General features: G+C 69.8%; 2 protein-coding genes across 2 annotated transcripts; one reads left to right on the forward strand and one right to left on the reverse strand.

Annotated features, from left to right (window-relative positions):
* Positions 1-208: 208 nt before the first annotated feature.
* On the forward strand, positions 209-919 carry GJD3 (gap junction protein delta 3). The gene has a single exon (XM_054000412.1). The coding sequence runs from the start codon at positions 209-211 to the stop codon at positions 917-919; it is 711 nt and encodes a 236-aa protein (XP_053856387.1).
* Positions 920-1,877: 958 nt separating this feature from the next.
* RARA (retinoic acid receptor alpha) lies at positions 1,878-22,950 on the reverse strand. Its single transcript, XM_054000441.1, is given in 10 exon segments — positions 1,878-2,314; positions 2,317-2,445; positions 3,126-3,284; positions 3,464-3,668; positions 3,745-3,921; positions 4,007-4,167; positions 5,054-5,195; positions 5,300-5,448; positions 15,926-16,221; positions 22,833-22,950. Coding segments are annotated over 9 exon segments (1,716 nt in total). The 5' UTR covers positions 16,104-16,221; positions 22,833-22,950; the 3' UTR covers positions 1,878-1,898.
* Positions 22,951-23,443: the final 493 nt, after the last annotated feature.

The following is a 23,443-nucleotide window of genomic DNA, read 5'->3' on the forward strand; positions in this document are numbered from 1 at the left end:
GTCCTGGGCACAGCGGGTGCCTGGGGACACTGCTGACAGGGCTGAGCTGGGCTGGCAGTGCCCGGGCACCCTCCCATGAGCGGGCACGCCGCGGTGCGTTTGGGAATGCCGGGAGGATGGAGAGCTGGAGGGGCCGTGCTGCCGCCGGGGTCCGACCTGGTGGGCGCTGCGTCCCCCCCAGCGCTGACCCCGCTCCCGCAGCGCGGCCATGGGCGAGTGGGGCTTCCTGAGCTCGCTGCTGGACGCCGTGCAGGAGCACTCGCCCATGGTGGGCCGCTTCTGGCTGGTGGTGATGCTCCTCTTCCGCATCCTGGTCCTGGCCACCGTTGGCAGCGACGTCTTCGAGGACGAGCAGGAGGAGTTCGTGTGTAACACGCAGCAGCCGGGCTGCAAACCCGTGTGCTACGACGCCGCCTTCCCCATCTCCCACTACCGCTTCCTCGTCTTCCACATCGTTGTGCTCTCGGCGCCCGCCGCGCTCTTCGTCATCTTCGCCGTGCACCAGGCGGCCAAGCCGGGGCGCGGGGGGGCTCCCGGCCAGCGCGCCCGCCGCCTCCAGCCCTTCTACGTGGGCAGCGTGGTGGCCCGGATCGCCGCCGAGCTGGCCTTCCTGCTGGGCCAGGCGCTGCTCTACGGCTTCAGGGTGCAGCCGCTCTTCGTGTGCCGCCGCCGGCCCTGCCCGCACCGCGTCGACTGCTTCGTCTCCCGCCCCACCGAGAAAACCGTCTTCATCCACTTCTACTTCGTGGTGGGGCTGGTCTCGGCGCTGCTCAGCCTGGCCGAGCTCGCCCACCTCCTGCGCAAGGGGCCCCCGGCCCGGCCCGGCTGCTGCCACCGGCCGCAGGAGCGGGGCGCGGCGCCCGGGCAGCCGGCGGGGGCTGCGGGGGGACCCCACCCGCGGGGCGACCTCACCGTGTGACCGGGCCCCGGCTGCCGCTGCGGGGACGAGCTGTGGCCGGTTTCAGCCCGGCGGCGACTGCGGATCTCGCTGCCCCGGAGGGGTCTCGGCCCCCGCCGTGCCAGGGGATCCGCGCCGGGCCGGGCCGGGCTGTGCCCCGCTGCCCCCGCTGCCCCCGGTTCCTGTTGTGGGCGGCGGACAGGCCTCACCCTCCAGCTGCTGGAAAAAAAAAAATACGGACAAAAAGAAAATAAACAGGTCCCATCCCTGCACAGTGGCAGGAACACCCCTGACCCCCCCAGCCCGGCACGGGGGGGGCAGGGCTGCCCCCAAACCCTGCGCTGGGAGTGTCCCAAATGCATCAGGGCTGGCCCCTGGCATAGAGGGACGTGACTGTGGCCTCAGGGGTGGGAAGGTCCGAGCTTTAGGGTACTGGGGGGACCCCAAAGGGTTCTGTCCCAGTCTTTGGGGATGACCAGACAGGGAGAGCAATATGGGAGTCCCTGGGCTGCGCTCCTGCCACAAAGAACAGCCCCCCCTCAAAGAGGGCTTGGGGTGCCACAGCCTGACCATCTCCTCCCCACCCCTGCTCCCCCTCCTCCCCGGGTACCCCCACAAGAATAACGAGCCAGGCACTAGAATAAATAAACTTTATTCTGGAGCCAGCCCCCCCCGTCCCCCCTCCCCGTCCTCCCCGTGCCGGCAGGGCCGGGCCCCCCATCCCTGCGAGGCCGGGACTGGCACCACCCTGTGCCCCCCACAGTCCCCTCCCCGCCTGGGGGGCCGGGGCAGGGCCCGCCCGGTGCCCCCCGACTCTAAATCCACTAAAATCTCAACAACAACAACAAAAAAAAAAGGAATTTAATAATAATAAACCGTGTGGCCCCCCCCCCCCCCCCCCCGGCAGCGCCCGCCGTGCCCCCTCCACCTGCACAGGCCTAAAAACCCCTCCAAACTTTTACAAAGGTTTTAAAACGTATTTATAGATATTTATAGATATTTATATATATATACTTTGCTTTCTTTTCTCTTTTAAATGACTCTGCTTCCTCGGCGTGCGGGGCTGGCCGGGCCCCCCCCCCCGCGGACGGCCGGGGCGGGGCGGGGGGGGGGGGTGGGTGGGGGGTGGCTCGGTGGTCGCGATCCCGTGGGTGCTGGTGCTGGTGGGGCCGGGGCGTCCCCGGGGCCGCGGCCGAGGTCCCCGCGCCCCTGAAATGTGACTCAACCAACGCGCTGGGCCCGGGGCCGGAGGGGTCCGCCCCGGGGGGCTGCGGCCGGGCCGGGCGCGGGGGCTGCCCCGTGCCGGGCTCTGTCCTGGCGCGCGCCGGGCGCGGGTCACGGCGAGTGCGTGGCCGGGCTGCTGCGGTTGGAGCTGGGCGAAAGGCTGGGGCTGCAGCTGCCCGGGGGGGGGCCCAGGCTGCCCCCGCGGGGGCCGCCCGCCTGCCCCCCCAGCGTGTCCATGCCCTCCGAGTTCTCCAGCATCTCCTGGATGAGCGGCGGCATCGAGCCCGGGATCTCCATCTTCAGCGTGATCACCCGCTCGGCGCCTGTGGGAGGGTCAGGGTCAGCAGGGTGCTGCCACAAACTGGCACTCCCAAAATGGCAGCCTGAAAGTGGCACCCCCAAATGGCACCCAAAAAACCCCAAAATGGCACAGTGAAAATGGCACGTTAAAACTGGCACCCCCAAATGGCACCCGAAAAAAATCCAAAATGGCACACTAAAACTGGCACCCCCAAATGGCACCCGAAAAAAATCCAAAATGGCGCCGTGAAAACGGCACGCTAAAACTGGCACCCCCAAATGGTGCCCAAAAAAACCCCAAAATGGCGCCCCCCAAAAGGCACCCCAAAAAAACCCAAAAATGGCACCACCAAAATGGCACACTAAAACTGGCACCTCCCCAAATGGGTGCCCAAAAACTGGCACCCAAAAAATGGCACGCCCAAAACAGCACCCTGAAAGTAGCACGCCAAAACCAGTACCCCCAAAATGGCATCCAAAAAGTGACACTGCCGAAACAGCACCCTGAAAGCATCACCCTCAAACTGACACCCCCAGCTTTGCTTCTCCCTGGGCACTGAGGACAAGGGACGTGGTCACACCCCCAGCATCCCTGGAAGATGCAGTGCTGGGTTCTTCATCCCCTCTGGAGCATGCTGAGTGACCCAGACCCCTCAGTGTCCCCTGGATGCTCCCTGAGCACCCAAAGCCGCAGGAGCCTCACCCTTGGCGCTGATGCTGCGCAGGTCTGTGATCTTCATGAGCATCTTGGGGAACATGTGGGGCTTGTTGGGCCTCCTCTTCCTCACATAGATCTTCAGTGCCTCCAGCAGTGGCTCCTGCAACTTGTCCACCCTGTCAGCCTGCTCCAGGTCCTGGCGGTCTGGGGAGGGGACATACAGTGGTTGGGGGGAACAGCACATCCCCCTTGCCATCCTGTGGGTTCCCAGCTCCCACCGCTTGGGCTTCATTTGGGTTCTTCCTGCTCGGCCATCGGGGGAGGATGGCCGGGCTGCAGCAGGGGCCCGCGGGCACTGGGCAGGTGCCCGTCCCTGCACCCACCTCCGCAGATGAGGCAGATGGCGCTGAGCAGCCCCGTCTCGGCGTCGTCCATCTCCAGCGGCAGCAGCTGGTTGGCGAAGGCGAAGACCAGGTCGGTGAGGGGCCCGAACCCCGCGTTGTGCATCTGCGTGCGGTTCAGCGTCAGCCCGTCCGAGAAGGTCATGGTGTCCTGCTCCGGCGTGTAGCGCGTGCAGATCCGCAGGATCTGGGGGGGAGAGGGCGGGGAGCTCAGCCTGGTGTGCCCTGCCCGTCCCCGTCCCCGTCCCTGTCCCCGTGCTCACCAGGATGTCGAGGCAGGCGGCTTTGAGGAGGGTGATCTGGTCGGCGATGGTGAGCGTGGTGAAGCCGGGGAGCTGCTTGGCGAACTCCACCGTCTTGATGATGCACTTGGTGGACAACTCGCTGAACTTGTCCCACAGGTCGATGTCCAGGGACACGCGCTGCTCTGAGCTGTTGTTCTGTGGCCGGAGGTGGGGGATGAGGGCACAGGGGGGTGCCACAATCCCCAGCCGCCCAGGACCCCCGGGACCCAGTGACACTCACCGTAGTGTATTTGCCGAGCTGGCAGAGCGCGGGGAAGGTGTCCTGGTGGGCTTTGCGCACCTTCTCGATCAGCTCCTCCACCTCGGGTGTGATGATGTAGCTCTCCGAGCACTCCGGCTTGGGCACGTCCTTCTTCTTCTTGTTCCGGTCATTGCGGACGGCTGCGGGCATGGCAGGGTCAGTGTCACCTGGCCCCGGTGCCACCCAGCCCCTGCCCCACACCGCCCTGCCCCTCAGGGCAGGATGGGGACCCGCCACCAGCAATGGGCTCAGCTGTAGTCACGAGCTCCCAGCAGAGCCATCAGCCTCAGAGATTCCTTTAAACAACCCCCCCAAGGCATTAGGGATGCAGTTAGACCCTGCACCCTTGGGGGACCCACACCCCTGGCCAAGGGGACAGTGCTCTGCAAAGCCAACACATCAGAGAGGGACCCCGGGGACAGAGAATGGCAGCTGAGCCACTGTGCTGGGTGAGGGGCACAGGAGGGACCCTGGGGGTGGCAGCTGGGAAGGGGGGAACAGCTGGGAGGAGCCCCAGCCCTGCTGAGAGGCCCAGGACCCCTCTTAGGTGCAGGGTAAGCCCCTGGGATGCTGAACCCCCTCTGGCAGTTCCTGGCCCCCCCAGGCTCTGCCAGCTCCTCCCGGGGGTCCCAGTCCCCCAGGGGTTGGCAGATGGGGCAGGACTCAGGGAGGCAGCTGCACCTCAGCAGCCCTATCCCCCTGGGCACCCACGGCGGGGGCACAGCCAGGCACCATGACAACTGCCAGCGGAGCCAGGAGGCCTCCTCAGCGTCATTTATCTCTGACATTATCAATCACGTGTTGCCCGGGAAACTGCCAGGCTGTGACACAATCCCAGGGGGTCCCCATCCCCCCTGGGCCTTGCTGGGCACACGGTGGGGGCTGCTGGGATGGCCCATCACACCCAGAGCCCCCTGCCCAGGACAGCAGCAAGGTGCTCCCATCCCATCCCTGGTCTTCATCCCCGTCCCCATCCCCATCCCTGTCCCCATCCCCATCCCTGTCCCCATTCCCGTCCCCACTCACACTCCTTGGACATTCCAACTTCGAAGCACTTCTGGAGCCGGCAGTACTGGCACCGGTTGCGTGTCACCTTGTTGATGATGCAGTTCTTGTCCCGGTGGCACGTGTACACCATGTTCTTCTGGATGCTGCGGCGGAAGAAGCCCTGGGGACCCCGCGCGGCCCGGTCAGCGCCCGGCACGGGGACCCCGAGCACCCTGAGCACCCCGGGGAGCCGTGGCGGCACTCGGGGCCGGCGGCAGCGCTCACCTTGCAGCCCTCGCAGGCGCTGACCCCATAGTGGTACCCCGAGGACTTGTCCTGGCACACGAAGCAGGGCTTGTAGATGCGGGGCAGGGGTGGGGGCGAGGGGGGGCTGGGCACGATCTCCTCCGAGCTGGTGCTCTGCGTCTCGACGGCTGTGGGGAACGGGAGGTGCTCAGGGCACGGAGCCTCCCGGGCAGGGACCCCCCCCCAACCCGCACCCCACGGCTGCTCCCCAGCTCCAGGGGTCCTGGCAGCCCCAGCCCCGCGCTGCCCACCCCGGCCCTGGCGCCAGGTCGAGTGGGGCCAGCGGGGAGAGGACGCGTGCTGGGAAGATGCAACGTGACATTTCCAGGTCACAGAGACGATGTGGAATTCAGGCAGACAAAAAAAAAAAAAAAAAAGAAAAAAAAAAAAAAAAAAAAAAGGGCCGGGATCCCAGGAGTCCCCGGCCCAGGGCGGCAAGTGGGTGAGGGGATGGAGGGTGCAGGGCCAACCTGGGGGGCCAGTGCCACACACCCACTCACATGTGTGGGGGCACATGTGCAGTGTGACACCTGTACGTACAGGGTGACCCCCACAGCCCGAGGGTCACCCCCCACCCCCAGCCAAAGCATGGGCCCCCAGGAGGGCACAGCCACAGCGGCACCCAGCTGGCACCCCAAGGTGCCCCCGTGCAGGACATCCCCAAAGGCAGCGCTGCCTTTGTTCCCATAACAAGCAGACCCTGGCCCTGAGAGCACAGGGGACACAGCCAGTACCCCTGCACCCTAAAACCTCATGGAACATGCCTGTTCCCCTCCTGCACCCCAAAACCTGGAGGTATGTGCCTCTTGCACCCCAGAAGCACCCCCATCCCCCAGGGGCCTGCGGGAGGTGCCCAAGTCCCCCAGGTCGAGCCACGGCCCTGCCCCAGCACAGCCCGGGCAGGGCTGCAGTGCAGTTGGGGTGCACGCCTGGAGCTGGGGGGACTGTCAGAACAGTTGGGTGTGCACCCCTGACACGGGGAGGGCTCAGCACGGTTTGGTGCACCCCTGGCATGCAGGGCAGGGGGGTTCAGCACGGTCAGGGCGCACCCCTGGAGCTGGGGAGGAGCTCAGCACAGTTGGGGTGCAGCCCCGGCGTGGGGCACAGCCAGGCAGGGGTTAAGCGCTCCCCGGCTGCTCCGGGATGTTTGCGAATGTTTTTCTGCAGCAGAGCCAAGCGAACCAGTCAAACAGGATATTAAAGGCCAGGCCCGGCGGGGGAGCCTGCCCCCCCCCCGCCCCGCCGGCCCCTGCACCCCAAAAAGGGCCCCACGGCCGCCAGAGCCCCCCTGGGGCCGGGGAGCCGCGGGGAGCCCCGGCCGGGGACCCCCAGCCCGGAGAAGGGGCCCCAGTGGAGTGGGGGGTTTTGGGGAGGGAGGGGTGGGGGTCCCCAGCCCGGCAGTGCCACGGGGCCCTCGCCAAAGGCCACGGGATGGGGCCAGGGAGGGACAACAAGACAAAGCCAGCCCCGACGCTTGTCCCCAGGCGCCAACGGGGACGGGGAAAGTGCGGGGTGTGACAGGAGTACCTGGGATGGGATGGGGTGGGATGGGATGGGATGGGATGGGATGGAGCGTTTGGGGTGCGATACGAGTGTGTGGGGCACGAGGGGAATGTGTGAGGTGGGATATGAGGGCACGGAGGTGATTGCGTGGGATGTGAGAGTGTGGAGCACCGGGGGAGTGTGCAAGGTAGGATATGAGCGTGCAAGGTGGGATACGAGCGTGTGCGGGGGGCTGGGAGGGTGCGGGGGGGATGGGAGCGTGCAAGGCGGGATACAAGGCTGCGAGGGGGGATGTGGGCGTGCAGGGTGGGACACGAGGGCGCGGGTGGGACACGGGCGCGGGGGCGAGCGCCGGGCAGAGCTCCCGAGCTGAATAAATCACCGCTGCCACTCGAGGGAGCGGAGCCATTAAAGTGACTGAGAGAACGTCGTCTATAATTTATCGCCTCTTTTATATAATTTAAGAACTTCCTCGTGGAGAGCCGCACTCACAAAACGCGGATTTGACAAGATTCTGATGTGCTGGATGCGGAGGGGGGAGGGGATCCGGCTCCCTCCCCGTCCCTGAGCTGGCAGAGCCGCGCCAGCACCCCGGGAATCCCCTGCCACCCCCGTCACCAGCCAGTGCCACCGCGGAGGGGACACGGACACAGGCACAGCCGCCAGCCTGGCCAGCCCCCCCAGGAGCCCCCCTCATGTTATCATCAGACCTGGGTGCCCCTCGCGCCCCTGGGGGGCACGGGGAGGGCACAGAGCAGCGCCCAAAGGCGCTGAGCAGGGCAGGACGGGTGCCAACCTCCCCCGCTGGAACACGGCCGGGTGACGGGGTGCAGCTGGGGACACGGTGGACCCCAATGCCCAGGCTCAGCCCGCCCCCCCACCCCCCCCCCCGCAGCAGTGGGGACCCCGCTGTCCCCCCCCCCGGCCCCGGCCGAGGCAGCGCAGCCCGGCTCCAGCTGCAGACCAGATGCTGCGGCTCCGCCAGATCCCGGGTGAGCGCTGAACGCGCCGCCCCCGCCCGCGGCCCCGCCGGCTGCTTCCTGCCCGCGCCGGGGGACCCCGGGGCACCCCGACACCCGCACCCCCGCCCTGGCGTGGGAAAGCGCCTGCGGGGACACCCCGTGTGCCACTGCCCGGGGGGGGACACACCGGCCTCCGCGCCGCCACCGCCCCGCCATGCCTCCGGGACAGACCCGGCCGGGGGAGCAGAGAGGACGAGCATGGGGGGACGAGAGGGGGGAAGCCCACCCGAGGGTCGCAGCGGGGGTCACCGGGGGGTCCCCGCAGCCCGGTGCGGTGGCAGTGCCGTGCCAGGGGTCACAGCCCCCCACAGGAGGGTGGAGGCCCACCCAGGGCTTCCCTGCGGATGAGAATCCCACGTGCCCCGAACTCCTGCGCCTCTGCAGGAGAAGGGGGATGGAGGAAGAGGGTGCCGGGAACCCAGAGCCGTGGGGTGCCCGGTCCTGCTCACGGCCACCGGGCTCAGCCCACCGGGCACCGCCTGGTCCCCACGGGACCGGTGTCTGCCCGCTGCCAGCACCAGGGGCTGGCGTCCCCAAAACCCTGACACACCCATCTATGACCCACAGTTTTTGCAAGGCCATGTGAGGCCACCCTGTGCCCAGCGGGGGTTTGCCACGCACAAATCCAATCCCACGTACCCCTCTCACACCCCCACAGCACTCCAAAAACCCCCAACAGTACACGGCTCCACGGGGTCTGGGGGTTCCCACTGTCTCGGTGGGCTCCTACAAGATTTTCCACTACCCTCAGGAGCTGCCTCGTGCCTCTACTTCCCCATGGTGGCAGCCCCAGTCCTCTCTGGGCGTGTGGGTGGGCTCCCCGTGCCCCCCGAGCAGCTCTGCCTCCTATGCCAGCACAACACACCCCGCCGGGCAGGGCAGTGCCACGCTGGGCCAGCAGCCAGCACCGCGGGGCCAGCGGGCACAGCCGCAGCTGGCTCTGAGGAAACTGAGGCACAGCACGGCTGCCCGACACCACTAAGCCCTGCCCGGGCTGGCACCCCCGGGCTGGGGAGACACGGCACCTCGTGTGACGTCCGGAGCAGGGCACAGAGCCAGGGAGTCCCGCCAGTGCCCGCCGCCCACGCGCTCGCCAGGTCATGGTCACCGTGGCCAAAGCCCCGAGGTGGCCCAGCCAGGGCAGGGGACCCACGTCCAGCAGCGCTGCAGCCCACGGGGAGAGGAGCACAGAGAGGGGACAATGGCCCCCAGCTATACCCTGCTCAGGACAGAGTCGGGGGTCCCAGCGCTAAGGGGTGGCACCGGAGCTCGGGACCCCCCTGCCCACCCTGCCCGGGCGAGGCCTCGGGGGCAGCCCCCACCCCTCGCAGAGGCAGCGGGACCCCCCGCACGTCCCCAGCGCACACAAAGGGCCCTCGGCCGCGCTCGGTGCCAGCGCAAAGGTCGAGCGGCCCCGAGACAATGAGGGGAGCGAGCCCGGGGGTCCACGGCCACACAGCCTTTGCACAGCGCCGGCCACGGGCACCCCGCCACGGGCCTCCGCCATGGATCCCCGCCCTTACCGGGGTGAAAGTCCCACGGAACCCGGCAGGACTTTCCCTGGGCCGTTGTGATGGTCCCTGGGTGCCAGGGCTCCGGCTGCCCACGGCCGGGACACGGGACGCCCCCAGCCCCCCCCCAAACCTCACTCGCCCCCCACACCGTGGGCACAAACCGCAGCAGGGCACCACATCCCGGTGGGCGAACAGCTCCCAGGCTGGCCGGCACTTAAGAGAGCGCTGCCCGTGCCCCCCCGCTGCCCATCCCGGTACGGCGGTGTCCTCACGCCCTCCGTGCCCCCCCCCTCGCACGGCGCACCGGGCCGTGACCCCTCCAGGGACACAGGGCAGGGTCCCGCCAGTGGGAACAGGACCGGCCCGACCCCACATCCACACCCGGGACCCGCCGGCCCAGGGCCCCCCCCCCCGATCCGCGGCAGGGTGGGGGCCCAGGCTGGGGCTCCCCCGCGCCTGGGCAGCAGCGGCGGCTCCGTCTGTAGTTAATTGGATTTTCCCGGAGCCTTTATCAGGAGAGAGCGAAATTCCCGGCGGAGCCGGCGCTGCCCGGACCCCGCTGCGGGAAGGGGGGGGCGAGAGGCGATCCCCCCGTCCCCCTTCACCGAGCTCGGCCCCGAGGTCCCGACTGCCCCCGAAATAGGGCGGGGGGTGTTTAAAGAGCCGGTGGCTTCTGCGCATGGAGCGGGTTGGGGAGGAGGCTGAGGGGGCTGAGCCCCCCACTCTTCCCGGACCAGCACTCAGCTCAGCCCCCCCGCCCGCGGCCAAGGCCCCCGCACCCAGCACCGCACCCCGCAGCCATCCCCGCAGCCCCCCCGCCCCACACCCGCCCGGGTTTCGGGGCCGCTCTCCCCGGCCCCATGCGACGGACGGGGGGGCCCGCCCGCCCCCGGTGCGCCGGTACCTACAGCGGCCGGAGCTGCTCCACGGCGGGGGGGCGGCGGGGGGGGCAGCCCCGGGGGCCCGGCCCGTAGAAATCCATGCGGAGGAAGGGGCCGGGGGGCAGCCCCGCCACCGCCGCGCCCTCGTACATGGCCCCGGGGCGGCGGGGGCGGCTCCCCCGGCCGGGGCGGCCCCGGGCGGTCAGTGCCCCCCCCCGCGCCCCCGGGGCGCCCCGCGCCGCGCTGCCATCGCCCCGCGGAGCGGCCCCGCCGCTCGCTCCGCGCCCGAGCGGCGGGAGGAGGAGGAGAAGGAGGAGGAGGAAGAGGAGGAGGAGGAGGAGGAGGAGGAGGAGGAGGAGGAGGAGGAGGAGGAGGAGGAGGAGGAGGCGGGGGGAGGGGAGGAAGGCGCAGCCCCGCCGGCTCTGCGGCTTCGCCAGCCCCGGTCCCTCCCGGCACCCGCCGCCTCCCCGTGCTTAACCCGCTCCGCGCCGCGGGACCGCCACGGCAGCCGCAGGCGAGGGGACACGGACACGCGGGGGGCGCACGGACACGCGGGGGAGAAACGGACACGCCAGGGGAGGGGTCACGGACACAGGACATGGAGAAGCACATGCGGGAGGGGGATCACGGACCCCGAGAGGGACACAGACGTGCAGGGGGTAACATACATGGTGGGGCACGGACACATGAGGTGACACGGACACGCAGGAGGACACGGACATCCGGTGGAGAAATGGACACACAGAGAGAGCACGGACACGCGGGGGGCGAAGGGACACGCAGGGGAACACGGACATGCAGAGGGACGGGGGCAGTGCCACGCGGGAGTGAAATGGGGAGGGGCTCGAGGCGGGGCTGGGGGCCCGGGGGTGCCCGGCGGAGATGATGGGGGTCCTGGGGGTCCCGGGGGGTCCCGGGGGCTGCCCGGCGGCCGCAGCTCATTTGCCTAATGGGATGCGGGTGAACTGCGGGTGAACCCGCGGGAAGGGCTCACCTCGGCCTGACCCTCGGCCCCCCCCCCGGGGGGGGCGGGTGGCTCTGTGTACATGCATGTGCACGCGTGTTCATGCATGTTCCCAGTGCATGGCGCGTGTCTGCATCCCTGCTGCAGCGCAGCCTCGTGTGCTCCCGCTACACAGACACACGGGGAGGTGCGTGTGCCTGAGCGGGGCAGCCTGTGTGCACAGACGTGTGTGCATTCATCCTGCACATGTGTGTGTGACACCGTGTCCCACCAAGCACGGGAGCAGCCCAGTACGTAAACACACGAGTGTGTGCACAGCCCACTGTATCTGTGTGTGCACGCACACGTGTGTGCTGGCCTGCCGCCCGCACAGGGCACAGAACCGTGTGCCACCACTCCCCACCACACCACCCCTTCACACAAGCTGAAGTGGTGGTTCGACGCCACAAACCCGGGGACCCCGAGTGGTGACAGAGCTGCCAGCACAGCGCGGGGGACGGTCACACGCCAAGGACAGGCCCCGGGGGTGCCACTTCCCTCCGCAGCAGCGCTCGCCCTGCTGCACGGCGGGCACGCCACGGCATCCGCGCTGCCCCGGCCCTGGGGTGCTCTTGGACACAGGGGAGCCCCACTGAGCCCCCAGCTGGGCCTTGCCGTGGGCACGAGGAGCACAGGCATGTGCACGGCTGGACACGGGTGGGAGGATGCGGGTGCTGCCGCACACATCTGCGTGTCTGTGTGTGCGTGTCCGTGTGCGTGTGCGGCTGCGTGAACGCGTGTGGCTCTGTGACTGTGTGCGTGCGTGTGACTGTCCTGTGCACATGTGTGGCTGTGCATGTGTGTGTGTGTCCGTGTGTGGCTGTACATATGTGGCTGTCCCTGTGTGTGTGGCTGTGTACATGTGTGGCTGTCCCTGTGTGGCTGTCCCTGTGTGTGTGGCTGTGCACGCGTGTGCATGTCCATGTGTTGCTGTGCACATGTGTGGCTGTACGTGTATGGCTGTCCCCATGTGTGTGGCTGTGTACATGTGTGGCTGTCCCTGTGTGGCTGTCCCTGTGTGTGTGGCTGTACATGTGTGGCTGTCCCCGTGTGTGTGGCTGTGCACGCGTGTGCGTGTCCGTGTGTTGCTGTGCACATGTGTGGCTGTCCCTGTGTGTGTGGCTGTCCCCATGTGTGTGGCTGTGCACATGTGTGGCTGTCTCCGTGTGTGTGGCTGTGACCGTGTGTGTGGCTGTCCCCGTGTGTGTGGCTGTGCACGCGTGTGCGTGTCCGTGTGTTCGTGCGGGGCTGCGCAGCGCTGGCAGCGCCTGTTTAAATAATAATGGCAAGTCGGGGCTTTGCTTAGCCAGCAGGTTTCGAACAAAAGCCCAGCGCTGCTCCAACTTCCTGCAGCGAACATGACAAATGTCTGCTCTGACTCATTTACCAGCGCTGGAAAGAATGTGGCTGCGATGGAGGGGACGGAGGGGACGGCGCAGGGGACGCGGGCGGTGGCACCGCGCGGCCGGGCCGTGCCGGAGCCCGCCCCGACGGGCAGCGCTTCCCATCCCGCATCGCTTCCTGCACCGCTTCCCACATCCCTTCCCGTCCCGCATCCCCTCCCGTCCCGCGTCGGCGGCAACAGGAAGAAACAGAGATTAAAAAAAAAAAAAAAAAAAAAAAAAAAAAAAAAAAACAACAAAGCCTTAATTCCAGAGCCAAGAGGAACTGGGCGAGGGGACACCCCGCACGTAATCCCGCAGCGTGAGGGGGACAGGCATACCCCGCCCTGAGCCACATCCCACCAGCGGCCTGGGGACACGGAAACGGGGCCCTTCCATCAACATCCCCAGCCCCGCATCCTCCCGGCCCCGCTCCCGGAGCGACGCTCCGGGGGGACAGAGATGCCTCCGAAAGGCTGATGAGAACCCAACCCTACAGCCCATGGGGACCCCATGGAGGACCCCCCTGTGCCGGGAGAGGATGGCTTTGGGATCACAGGGTCACAGTCCCCGCGGACAGGGATGCCCGGGGCCCCCACAAACCCACCCCCCCCCCCCAGCCCAGCCCGGGGTGCTGGCCGCAGCCCCTCCCCCACCGCCGCGCCGGCACCTCGGGGCCCCGCAGCCCCCCCCCCCCCCCCGGGCCCCGCAGCCCCCCTCTCGCCCGCCCACTTCAAAAGACCCCATTTATCCCCTTCAGCCGCTTTTGAGCCCGGCGAATTCCCGGCTGGAGCAGGCGGCTCCCCCCGGCCCCTGACAGTGATAGAGAACCTCCGCCTAATGGGCTTTCCCAGGCTGGGGGCCCAGCGCCTCATCAATCTTCCCCGGGCAGGGATGGGGGGGCCGGGGGGTCCCCAGCACCGCACCCCGCGGGGCTCCCCGGCCGCTGCCCTGAGCGGGGCCCCCCGGCCCCCCCCTCCCCCCCCCCCCCCCCCGGCCTGCAGGGAGCACGTTTTGCTCATTAATTTTTTAAAAATTAATTAATTACGGGGCGCTGCGGGGGAGCGGCTGCGGCGCGAGGAAACCGGAGCCAGCGGGTAGGGTGACAGGCCAGCCCGGGCGCGGGGCCCCCTGTCCCGGCAGCCCCGAGCGGGGCCGGGGGGGCGCGGCTGCAGCGGGGGCTGGGCTGGGGTCCCGCTTCCCGCAGCCGGGCCTGGGAATCAGGGCGAGGGAGGGTCTGGGGGGGGTGGCAGCTGCACAGGGAGCCCCTCAGAGACCCCCGAGACACGCCACGGGCCGGCACTGGGCAAGGGGAGGGGACCTCCAGGGACAGCCAGGCGCCACAGAGCCCCCAGGGCTGGGGATGAGGACACAGGCACAACGCGGCGGTGCCACACGCGCCAACACACGTGTACACACCTGGCACAGGGACACCGGCCGCCCTGCTCTGCCTGTGTCACCAACATGCACAGCGGGCACTGACACACACACACGTGACACACACAGGCACAGAGGGCACTGGCACACATATGTGACACACGTGTGCATGCACACACAGGCACTGAAGGCACTGACACACACGTGTGACACTTGTGTGCGTGCACACACAGGCACTGAAGGCACTGACACACACACACATGTGACACACACAGGCACAGAGGGCACTGGCACACACATGTGACACACGTGCCCACACCCAGGTGTGCACACACAGCACCGGCACCGCCAGCAGCGCACGGTGCCACGGACACGCAGCTCCACGCAGAGGGCACACGCGTGTCCATCCATGGTGGGAGCACACGCGTGCCCACGTGCAGCTCCCACCCCACCGGGTCCCCATCCCTGCACCCACGGAGCCGCGGGGCTGCCCAGGTCAGTCCCGAATCCCGGCAAGGGCAGCTGCGGCCCCGGTAGGGCCCAGCCACATCGGCCCCGGGGCCGCGCAGCTGCAGCACATCTGGGGAGGGCGGGACACGTGGTGAGGAGGGGGGGGCGGCACCGGCCCCCCGCAGGCGGGACACAGACACGGGCACCTCCCTGCGCGCCACAGGACACCCCAATATTGCAGGACCTACCCGAACGGGGCGCCCACCAGGCTGTGTGGATGCTACGGGGGCAGGGGGGGGGGCGGCAAGACATGGTGCCCCCACGCTCTGCATCCCGCGGGCACGCAGCAGGGAAGGCCAAGGGGAAACTGAGGCACGGTTCACCACCCGCCCCAAGACACCCTCCAGCCGTGCCTGCGGCCCTGTCCTCAGTGTCAGGGAAGGGGGGGGACACAGGCGGTCCCCCCCCCCCCCCCCCCCCCCCGCCTGTTCCCACACGCCCGGAATGGCCCCAGAGCCAGCGCGGGGGAGTGGCCCCACCCGCCGACACCCAGTCGCTGAACTGGTCCCACTGGGTCCCACCGCCGCCGGGGCGGCTCCGGCGGGGGACAGCACCCAGGGCCGGCCCTGCCCGGACCTGCACCGGCCCCCGGGGCCAGGGACGGGCCGGGGGGGCCCCGCCACACCCCGACCCACGGGGCTCTCCCCGGCAGCGGGCGCCGCAGGGCACTCGTGTTGCAGGGAACAGGCACGGGCACCCACCACCGTGGGGCCGGGGTGAGAAGAGGTCCAGCAGCCACCCCACGGCATCCAAGACGGCATCCAGGGAAACTGAGGCACTCTGAGGGGTGCTGGTTTGGGGGGGATCCCGGGTGGGAGCCGTCCTCCAGCGGCTCCCAGCTGCTGTCATGGCAGGCAGCGATTACTGGGGCCATGATGGACGACCCTGTCATGGGGAAGTGGAATCGGGAGCAGCCACGATGATGATTGTCTTCATCGCCTTCATCGCCTCCCCCACGGCGGCCCCGGCACCGGCGAACAAAGAGCCACCACGGGGACACAGCACCCAGCAAGCCAGACTGCTCACAGTGAGGGACAGGAGCACCCTGGTCAGGGCCTGCAGGCCATTAACAACCAGCCACTAATGAAGGTGGCCGCAATTAGTGACACAACCCCACTGGGGCCACGGACCACTCCCTGCCTCAGTTTCCCCAGCAGCAGCACTCACAGGGACACACGGGGAAAAGCACCTGGCGCTCACATCACGGAGCCCTCAAAATCAGCTCCCTACAGGTGTGGCTGGGAGCAGGGAGACCCTCCCTCAGCAGTGCCACTGCCCCAGGGACACGCTATGGACCAGCCTGGGACTGGCACCCACACCCCATACTGGGGACAGAGCCCGGCCCAGAGGGGGCCTCGCATCCCCCCCCAGCCCTGGGGGTGCCACCAGCCCCCGCAGGGCTCTGGTACTCACTGGCAGGTGACGGGGTGCTGTATCCGCTGACGGGAAGCTGGTGCTGGATGCCGGCCAAGGTGCTGGGCGGAGAGAGCCCCCCCAGCATGTGTGGGAAGAAGAAGGCGTAGGGGGGCACAGGGTAGCCATTGAGGTGCCCCCCACCCGGCGTGGGGCAGGAGCTGCTGTTGCTGGCCATGGTGGGCTCTCCGGTGTGGGGGGCTCTCAGGTGCGGGGTCCCGGGGGCGAGCAGAGCATGGGGCCCGCGGGCGCCCTGCTGCCGGGCTGTCCTCACAGCTGGCGCTGGTCCTGCGGCGCTGCGGGGGAAGCAGAGAGGGGCATTAGCAGAGGGGCTGGGACCACTGGCCCCCACCCCGTGGGGGTCACCCACCAGCCGTGCCTCAGTTTCCCCACCCCCCGGGGCCACATCCCGTCCCGGCCCCAGGAGGGCGCAGCCGGCCGGGCCTGGGGCTCCGTGTGGGATTAACGCCGATCCCCCCGATTAACGACACCGGGACGGCGGCACCGGCAGGCGCAGCTCGCTAATCCCGGCTTAGCTGGGTGGGGGGGGAGGACGGGGGGGACGGTGTGGGGACGGCCTGGGGACACTGTGGCCCCACAGGGCACCCCCTCCAGCCAAAGGCCACACCATGATGATCCCAAACCGGCTCCGCCAGGCTAGGCATGGGGCACGCAGCAGGGCCTGGGGGCAGCAGCCCCTGCCCCAGCCTGGGGGATGGCGGGGTAGCTGGGGACGGGGAGGGGGGGGGACACGGGCACCCTGGGGTCCCCTGAGGACAGCGGCTCCGCTGAGGCCGGCTCTGCCGTCACGGCCACTCTGCGCTCCCCCCATCCCGAGGGGGCTCAGCCCCCCGGGACCAGCACCGGGGGGGCTCTGCCAGCCGCAGGGCTGGGCCGTGCCCGTCGCGACGCAGCCCCCGCCCCGTGCCATGCGCCATGTGCCGCATGCCATGTGCCACATGCCGTGTGCCGCATGCCAGGCCACGCCGTGTGCCGGCAGCTCCCACGCCAGGCCGGCGGGCACGGACCCCTCGGCCCCGGCCGGTCGGGGGGCGGTGGGAAGGGGGGCGCGGGGCTTTCACAATCCCGGGCTGGCTGTTTATTTAAGTGCTGGCGCGGGGCCCGGCGGGGGCTGTTTATTTGCCGAGAGTGCTGGCTCCCGGCCCCGCGGAGGCGGAAAAGGATCCAGAGGAACAAGGCTGGGCCGCCCGGCAAGGCGCTGGGGAGGGGCCGGGATGGGCATGGCCCTGCCCGCCCCCCCAGAACCCAGCTGGTTGCACCCACTGGAGGCAGGACCCCCGTTCTCCCAACTCACACCAGCACCCACTGACCCAGTGGGAAGCACCCACGGGGTGACCTACGGCCCTGTCAGCCCTGGGGTGGGCACCCATCAGTGGCTGGGTGAGGGTCACATCCCCCCCCAGCACTGGGCGCCCCAGCGAGTGTGGGATTCCCACAGGCATTGCCAGGGCACGGTGCCGGACGCCAGCTCAGCATGGCACTGGGGACAGCCCGTGCGTGGGGCCCACGCATGGCACCGCAGGGACCCTGGCCCGCGGTGTGGGGACTGCCCATGGCCCCCCCCAGGCCGGGCCGTGGCCCCCGAGTTGTGCCGGCCGGGGGGGAGCCAGGGGAGGGAGGCGCGGGAAGAACTGTTTATGTTTGCCGGTGCCAAGTGCTCGCCGGGCACCGTGCCAGCCGTGCCGGGGCCCAATTACTCAACCCGCTCAGGCCCCCCCACTCGCCGCCGGCCAGGGACCCAGTGAGGCCAGCGCTGCTGGCCTGGTCACCGTGCACCCCAGTGACCCCCCTTCCCAGCGCTCCGCATGACCAGCAGTGGCCAGGAGGGGCCGGGGTTCATGGCTGGTCTTGCTCCCGTGGCTCCTGGTGGGCAGGAGGAGCTGCTGCCCAGAGGAGCTCCCCTGGGACCATGCGCTGCCACAGCCCCCAGCACACTCAACTGGGGGATTGTGGGCATCCCAAATGGGGGTCCTGGGCGTCCCAAATGGGGGCCCTGGGTGTTCTGACCAAGCTGCATTTCCAGAGCCCCCCCCCCCGTGTCAGCAGTGTGGGGCCAGGGGCCGTGCAGCCCCCTCGGCAGGGCCCACGCTCACCCGCCCCAACGCCTTTTCCTCCAGTCCCCGCAGGAGCTGGACGAGGCCCGGAGCTTCCTGGAATCCAGCGCCTCGTTCCAGCCCCGTGGAAAACGTTGCTGCGGGGCCCGGGCCAAATGCAGCCACGAGGAACCTCCCACCCAGGCCGGGGGTGGCCCCCGGGAGCGGATGGACAGACGCACGGACACGCAGAGCAGAGCACTGCCACGGCCAGCAGCAGTGGGGCTGGTGGGGGACATAATTTGGGGGGCCATGGCTGTGGGTGGGGGGACACAGCTGGGGTGGGACACGGCTGCCCAAGCCACCATCCCACCGTGACCACAAAGAGAGCACAAAGCCCTCTGCAAAAAACGTGTGCACACCCGGACAGGCCGGGCAGCACTGGCACAGTCCCCCAAGAGACCCCCTCCAAAAAGGCAGCCCTCCACCGTGACCCCCCCCAGGCTGGGTTCAGCGTCCACAGCCACATCCAGCACAGCCAGCATCAACCACAGAGCCACCAGGATCCCACCAGAATGGCAACACCCCCTCCCCAGTGGCCACTCCAGCCAGCTACACCTCCAGCCCACCCTGACGCCCCCCAAAAGCCCCGGCGCATGTGACACCCCCAAACCCAGCTGTGCTTCCTGTCGGGGCACACGGTGATGGCAGCACCAGCGCCCGGATGTGACACGCCGGGGAGCAGGGGCACCGCCCTGGCACCCCCGGCAGCGGGGAGCCAGCGGGCCCAGGGGTGCTTGGGGGTGCCTGGCAGGGCAGCGGGCAGCGACCCAGCCCTTCCTGTCATGCCTGCGGGCACCACGCTCCAGGCCGCAGCTTCCCCTTGCCACTCTCGATTCCCAGGCGGACAAGTTTCAGTTCAGCCCGGGCCCAGCCGTCACAGCCCGTCGTCACCCCAGACTCTTTCACCCTGCTCCCCTTCCACCCTAGAGTCTGTCACCCCATTGACGTGTCACCCCGCTGACTAATGACCCCGCTGACCCGCCACCCCAGGCCCTTGTCCCTGCTGCCATCGCGGAGTTCACCACCGCAGCATCCTGCACTCCCCAAATCCGGCAGCGGCTGCCGTGCGTGTCCCCCACCCTCACCAGAAGAGGCAATGGGGACCCTCCCTGTGACAGGCTGTCCCCGTGGCGTGTGTGCAGAGCGGGGTTGCCGTGCTGAGGTTCGGGGGCACAGGACGGCAGCCTCCGGGCAGGGCAGGAAGCGCCTGCGGAGCCGCTGCGGTTGCAGCCTGCGGTTTCCTCGCTGGCAGCAGAGCCAGCCCGGGGTGGCCTCGCACGCGAGGCCAAGGGCCTGGCTGCCCCCGTTGCCCCCCGCCACCACCGGCCCTTCCAGGCCCCCCCGGGCAAGCCAGCGTCGTGCAGAGGTGGCGAGGTGCCCCCCTGACAGGGCTGCTGAGAGAGACCCTCTCCCGTATCCCCAGAGCTCTCCACGGTGAGTCACCGTCACGTTTCTCACGTCCCCGGGCAGGCGTGAATCATGCCCAGCCTGCGGCACGGCCGGAGCCAGCGGCACACACTCGGCCAGCGTGTGCCGGAGTTGAGGCTGCTGGGAACGGGAATCTGAGGATGCTGAGACCAGTGCAGACCCCAGGACCTACATCCTACTCCCCGGGGCCAGCAGCTGACCCAAGGGCTTGCACAGCCCCACTGCAGGTCCCTGGGCAGCGCCGGTGTTCCAGCAATCCCAACACCAACTGCAAGATACACCGAGCCACCACCGCTGCCCCAGCGCAGACACGGGGCCAGGGACACCACACTGGCCCATGGGGACGCTGTCCGTGCCGGCAGGGATGGCGTCCACGCTGGCCTCCCCGACCCATGGAGGCACATGGGCACCCTAGGGAGTCGCCACTGGCCCTGTAGTGAGGGTCCTCACCCCAGCACCCCACATCTCGCCGCTGCCAGGAGCCACAAACTGAAATTCCACCTGTTGCAGCCGGGCCGACTCCGGTTACGCCGGGAACGTGCCGCTCCGGTTACACCTCCCGCACCCGCCACCAGACGCGCCATTCTTTTGCGGGAACAGGTGCCCCAGCCCCCGCCACGGCCCCTGGGGTGGCCACAGCTGTGCCATCACCACCACCGGCACCACTCCGGCCTGGCTGCACCGTGGGTGCCCCGAGAGGAGCAGGCCAGTCCCAAAGGTCCAGTGGTATCCCAGCCAGCACGGCCCACCAGCCCCTGGGGACACAGGTGCTGCCCCCACAGCACCCTGGGGACACACAGCCACAGCCAGCACGGCCTGCCCGTGGAGGTGACATCCCCAGGTACAGCCCAATCCCCAGCCCGTATCCCAGCCCTCAGGATGAAAGCACGCCCGGGGCTCGCGGTCCTGGAGTGCCCCGTCCCAGGGGTCCCGAAGTGCTCCGTGCCGGCTCCCCGGGGAAGCTGGGGGATGGTGCCCCAGCAGCCACTCGCGGCACTCCCGGTTGTTTTTAGCCGAGGCTGCGGCGGCAGCCGGCGCCCTGGGAATGGCGTGCCGGGAACAGCGCGGCCCCAGACAGCCCTCGCTGGCTCGGCGACAGCCGGCAGACAAGTGCAGCTGGCACGGGGCCGCTCGGGACACAGCGCGGGGGGACCCGGCGGGCAGGCGGCCGTGCGGCACCCCCGCACACCGGGATTCGGTGGCACCGTGCCCCCAGCTTGGGCGGGCTCCCGGGAGCAGAGACCTGATGTACCTGGGGGGGGCCCAAACCGCTCCACGCCGCGGCCACCGCGACCCACCCGGGCTGGCCGCGGGCGGGCGGGCGGCCGTGCGCCGCTGCCACGTCCCCTTGCCATGTCCCTTGTCACGGCCGGGCAGCCGGGGCTCAGCGGGGACAGCGGAGGCCATGGCGGGCGCACGCGGCCCCTCGCCGGGCCCTGCCACGAGCCACCCCCCGCTAAGCCGCCTCCAGCCGCAGGGAGATTAACCCATTTTCCGTAATCAGCACATGTGTCACCGCAGATATGATCGCACCCCCCCGCACTCGCTGCGCCCCCCCCCCGGGGCCGGCGCTGCCAGGGGGCCCCGCGGCACAGGGGCGCCCCACGGCGCGGGGCACCTTGAGGCTCCCCAGGCACGCACTGCAGCGGACTCACAGCTCCTCCAGCCCCGGCGTGCTGCAGCGGCGCCCCAAAAAGGGCCGGGGGAGCCCAGAGGCCAGCCACCCTCTGCATGGCAGCACCGGCATCGGCGCTGGACGCTGCCAGGACAGTGGCTCAGGGCACGGCGGCTCAGGGCACGCGCGGCCAAATGTGGCACGTTGTCACACCAGAACCTCCTGGATATAAATAGACCCGGAGCGGCGGGATGGTGAATCCCAGCGCCGCAGGGCAGGCGGCGGCGGTGGCACAGCCGTCCCCAGGCTCTGTGGCACAGCGACGCTGCTCCTGCCACAGCGACCGAGTGCGGGGACGCGGAGGATGTATGAGGACAGCTGGGTGAAGCCAGGTGTCCCCGTGGGATGGAGCAGCCGCAGGCACCAGGCAGCTCCGGACGAGGCGCAGGGCACTGCCCTGCTCCTGTCATCCCGCTGTCGGTGGCCCTGTCACCGTGTCACCTGCGGGGGCTGCCAGCAATGGGCAAAGGGGCCAGACGCCCATCAGGACACCCACGGGCATCCCTGGCGCATCCTGGAGCCGCAGCAAGGTCACCCCCAAGGGCAGGGTGGGGGCCCACGGGTGACATATGGCCCGGGAGCGGCGGCCGCGGGGCCGTTAAGCCACCGAGCCGTCACCCGCTAATCCCGGCGCGAGGACGCGGCGGGTGCTGCACCCGGAGCCGCCAGCCGGTGCCTGCCCGGCTCCCCGGAGCGGGGGGGACCGGCCTGGGCAACCCCCGCGTCCCCCCCAGCACCCGCCGCGCTGCGGAGCGGCCCCTGCCACCAACGAGGTCAAAGGTCAGAGGCACAGATTTGGGGGACAGCGGCACAGATTCGTCTCCGCACCGGCCTGCCCCAGCCTGGGGCGCTGCTCCCCGCCCCCGAGGGGGGGTCCTCCCTCTGTCGGGGTTGATACCCGGGGGACTGCACCCCCCCAAGCCCCCACCCCGCCCAGAGCCCGCGGGGGCTCCGCCGCCCCCGGCCCGGCCCCGGGCAGCTGCCGCGGGAGGGAGGCGGCGGCCGACGGTCCCTTCCCCGGCCCCGCCGCCCCCCGCCCGGCTCCCCCGGGCCCCCCCGCCCGCCGCCGCCCTGTCAGCCGCGCAGAGCGATGGCTTCCTCCGCCCGCCGGCCAGGAAACGGCGCAGACGCCGCTCCCGCCCCCCGGCCCCCGGCGCCCCCCGCGCTCCCGGCCCCGCTCCCCCGCCGGGCCCCGGCCCCGCCGCACCCCGAAAAGGGGAAGCGGCCCCGGCCCCCCCGCCGCGGGAAGGTGGGGGGGGTGCGCGCACCGGCGGCCCGGGGGAGCCCGGTAATCCCCGGGGGGGTCTCCCCAGCACCGCGCTCTGGGGCGGTCGTCCGGTCCCCGGTGGGGTGCAGAGGCTAGCGGAGCCTCCCCGGAGCCCGCCCCGGTTTGGGGGGGGGCGCGGCGCTGCCGCCCGGGAGCGGCCAGGCAGGCAGTCGGTACCGGGAGAGGGAACTCCGGCACCCCCAAGCCCAGTGCAGGAAGCAGAGGCCAAAGCCGCGATCCCGAAGCCGCTGCGGCTCCGGTGCTCCCGGCAGCCGCAGCCCGGCGGAGTCCCTCCCCCGCTGCGGGAACCCCGGGATCACCCGTTACCGGAGGGGGATCCCCAGAGGCGGTACCGGAGCCGCACCAAGACCCTCCTTCCCAACCCCGCTCCCACGGGCAGATCCACAGCCCCCTCATTACCTGCTCGCGGAGACTCCAACACCGAAATCCTTAAACCCGGGGAGTTCCCGGTGGAGGCTGCATGGCGGCGGCACCGGGAAAGGAGCGGGGTGGGGGGGGGGGGGGGGTTCGCCCCGGCTTAGAGGGGTGAGGGAGGGGTGGGGTGGGGGTTCCCGGGGGGGTTCACCGAGCGGCGGCCGCGGCCATTGCGAGTCATGTGCTCGCGGGGAAACTTTACCCGGGGCTGGGCCGGGCGGGGCGGCGGCGGCGGCGGCGGCGGCGGCGGAGGGCGGGGGGGGGGGAGCGGGAGGAGGACACGCCCCCTCGCTGTGACCACGCCCCCGCCCCGCCCCGCCGGCCAATGGGGCGCGGGCGGGGGCGTGGCGGGGGCGGGGCCGGCGCCGCTCCGTAACTCTTTGAAGTCTCCGGAAAGCGGAAGGGGAGAAAGTGGGTGCGCGCGCCGCGCCGCGCCGCCGGGGGGGGGCCCTTAAAGGGGCCGCGCACCGCAAATTGGACGCCCCTCTTACCCTTCTTCCCCACCCCCCCCCCCCAAATCACGGGAGAAAGTGCTCCAACGCCCCCCCCCCCCACCCCAAACCGCTTCCCTCTTCTCTGCCTCTGGATACACACCC

This window comes from Vidua macroura, chromosome 27 (assembly GCF_024509145.1).
Source record: "Vidua macroura isolate BioBank_ID:100142 chromosome 27, ASM2450914v1, whole genome shotgun sequence".
Lineage (NCBI taxonomy): Eukaryota > Metazoa > Chordata > Aves > Passeriformes > Viduidae > Vidua > Vidua macroura.

Coding starts and splice junctions, on each gene's coding strand:
- GJD3 (XM_054000412.1), top strand. CDS start 209: ATGGGCGAGTGGGGCTTCCTGAGCTCGCTGCTGGACGCCGTGCAGGAG.